Source organism: Pterocles gutturalis, unplaced genomic scaffold, assembly GCF_000699245.1.
Source record: "Pterocles gutturalis isolate BGI_N339 unplaced genomic scaffold, ASM69924v1 scaffold5366, whole genome shotgun sequence".
NCBI lineage: Eukaryota > Metazoa > Chordata > Aves > Pterocliformes > Pteroclidae > Pterocles > Pterocles gutturalis.
In genome coordinates, this window is record NW_010102810.1 from 1 (window position 1) to 3,047 (window position 3,047).

General features: G+C 57.4%; 1 protein-coding gene across 1 annotated transcript; it reads right to left on the reverse strand.

The window, feature by feature from the left end:
- Positions 1-8: 8 nt before the first annotated feature.
- On the reverse strand, positions 9-2,167 carry LOC104460351 (toll-like receptor 2; the record flags this gene model as incomplete). Its single annotated transcript, XM_010086427.1, has 2 exons — positions 2,132-2,167; positions 9-1,103 (listed from the first exon to the last, which is right to left on the reverse strand). Coding segments are annotated over exons 1-2 (1,131 nt in total), but the record flags the coding sequence as incomplete, so codon positions are not given.
- Positions 2,168-3,047: the final 880 nt, after the last annotated feature.

Below are 3,047 nucleotides of genomic sequence, written 5' to 3' on the forward strand. Positions count from 1 at the left end.
CTGGCCCCGGAGCAGGAGCAGTTGTAGGGGTTGCCGGCTGCAGACACATCCTGCAGGTGCCCCAGGAGCTTCATCTCATCCCATGGCAGGTCTGGGATGGAGTTGTTGTCCAGGTGGAGAGTCTCCAACATGGGGTAATTCCCGATGGAGGGGGCAGCCTGCAGCATGTTTTGGCTCAGGAAGAGCTGCTTCAGGGAGCTGAGGGAGATGTCTACAGCACGGAGGTGGTTGCAGCTCACGTCCAACACTTCTAGACTGGGAGGCAGGGGAGTGAGGACTTCATCCAAGCCAGTGTCGGACAAGTTAAGAATTCGGAGGGACACTGGCCACTGGCAGGAGGAGGGGAGGGCTGCCACGAGCTTGTTCTGGCTGAGGTCTAGATGCTGGAGCTCAAGCAGCAGCTGCAGGCTCTCACACACGCCGTGGTAGGATGTCAGGTTGTTGCGCTGCAGACTCAGGACGTGGAGCTGAGGGAAAGCCCCCTGACAAAAGGCAGGCACCAAGCTCTCATCCCCAAGGCTGTTCTGTGCCATGTCCAGAGAGTGCAGATCTCTGAACACCCTTCCGAGGCCACAGGGTAGGCTGGTGACATGGGAACCCGTGACAGCCAGCTCCTGCAGCGTCCCCAGCCAGCTGCTCAGGCTAGAGAAGTCCTGCTCGCGGCCCGTCAGCGGGGCGGATGTCACGTTGTGGAAGTGCAGGGACAAGATGGGCAAGTCCTGGCCAGCCATTTCAGCCCAGTTGCCTCTCCCCTTGAAAACGCAGCTCTCAAACACCAGCTCCTGCACCTGGGTGTAGGAGAAAAACCTCAGGACTTGGGCGAGGAGTATCTCAGGCACCAGGAGATCACCAAAAACTATTTTCCTGATCATAAGGGAGCCCAACATTTTAATGGCGGAGGGGCCCGGGTCACTGATGGTGAAGGCTGTGTATCTCTCCAGCTGTCCCCCCCAGAACTCCACGACGGAGGCTGGGAGGCACTGGATGATGCTGCTGAGGCTTTCCTGGGACAGGCTGTAGCACACACAGTGCTCCTGAGTGCGATTGAGGAAACATTTGCCTTCTGCCTCCAACAGCCCCAGAAGGAGGAGAACAGCCACAACCTGGAAACGGGGAGAGCAGCGGTGAAAGGCAGCACTTTTGGGGCAGCTGAGGGAACCGTTCGGATCCAACTGACGGGAGGGCTAGCTCGGGCAGGTTCAGCCCGGAGAGGGACACAGCGCTGCCCTCATCACTCCTGCCCAAGTGCCCTTCACCTGGGCCCAGCGCGCCCCATCAGCACCCGCCTGGCTACTCAGCCATGACCCAGGGCAAAGCTCAAATCACCAGTGGAACACCCAAGAGCTACAGCTGTGCCACCCTCCCCTCAGCAGCCAGTTGGTGCCACTGGTCTCACCCCACCCCAAGAGCAGGGTCTCAGCTGGCTCCTCCTGAGGGTCTCCACTTTCCTGCCTGGGCTGCCCTGCTGCAGAAACTCCCATCCCTAAGCCACCAGGAAATCCCACAGGAGAAACTAGAAATACCAAGTTACAGCAGCAAAGCCAAATATATCAGTCTGACCGCAGGATGGGAGAGCCACAGCTCTGTTTGTTTCTCTGCATGCAATGCGCTGTGATTCACGGCAGGCAGTTGCGACAGAGGGCTTCCTATTTTCCTTTTTCTCACCCAGCGATTTGATTCATTACCAGCCTCCACGGGGACAGTGGAAAATAATTTCTGAGGGTCTGTAGGCATCCCTGTCAGCACCAAGTATTCCTTTGCTGTCCGGCTGATAGGACAGTCTTATCAACAGATTGCAAAAAAGCAGCAAAGACTAAAGGATCCTAGGAATGTGCTGACCCAGCTCTGTCCGAGTGCCCAGACAGGGTGGTGCAAGGAGTCTTTGGAGGTCTCCCGTCCAGCTTCCTGCTTCCAGCAGGTCTGTTGCTGGCACTAGCCCCAATCAGCCACAGCTTTTTCTGGCCACGTATCAAAAAGCTCTGAGGAGGGAGCTCTCCCTACCTGTCTGTGCTGTCGCGGGGCTGCATCACCCTCCCGGGGGGAAGCTCTCAGCATTCCTCCAGCACTCGTGCGAAGCTCCCCTCACTGAAGGGGAAGCGCAAAGCGGGGGTAAATTTGTCCAGTGACTCACCAGCCAGTTCTTGACCGAACTGTTTCCCTGCCCCATGGCTGCTTCCTCTAGCTGTTGCCAAATCCAGGGCGTAGCTCGCAACGCTTCTGCAAGCACTCAGCTTCCTTCCCTCCTGCACCTGATCCTCCCCTGCCTCCAGCCAGATGAGACCTCAGTGCTTGCAGGTGTCTTCCAGCTGCTGTTGGTGCTTCTGCAGCCCATCCTACCAGCAATTACAGATGCAGGCTCCTGGGCACTGCCCTTGCTCCCGCTGGGTGATTTCCCAAGCAGGACAGGTCCAGCTGTGCCACGGGAAGCAACGTGCGACGGCAACCACCCAAGTCAGTTCTGCTTCGCTTCCCTTCTGCGAGGGGCTTTCGTGGCTGCGGGCTGGGAAAGGTTTTGGTCTAAGCGCCAACACTGCTCACTTTCCTAGGAAGGATGTGGGAAGCAGTGCGGCCAAGGTGCCCTAAATGCACTCTCAGTAACAGCCAAACTCCCCTGCGCTTCCAGGTGCTCTGGGAGCCGCTGGGTGCTGAGCACGCTGCAGGAGGCAAAGCAGAAGGGTACAAGATGGTCAGACCCAGCATCCAGACCATCGCTGGTTGCCTGTGTCCTGTGTAGTTTGGGGATGGGACAGAGTCCCATCCACCATGGCAACAGCCCAATGCTGTGAAGAGCACTTCTTCAGCCAAGATTGGCTTCTTTGGCAAGCTGGCTAATTGTCTTGGCCAAGGAACTCACATCACTTGCCCCTGCTTCCTTAGGCAGCTGGTGGCTGAGCCTACGCCAAAACGTTAACGCTCCCTGTCAGCGAGCAGAGACCACCAGGCATTTGGAAGGATCCATCAGGGATTTTTTCTTCCCCAGGGATCTCTCTGCCTATGTTGGGTTTCAGAAAGGCAACAAAACTGCATGGGTAGAAGATGCAATCCCC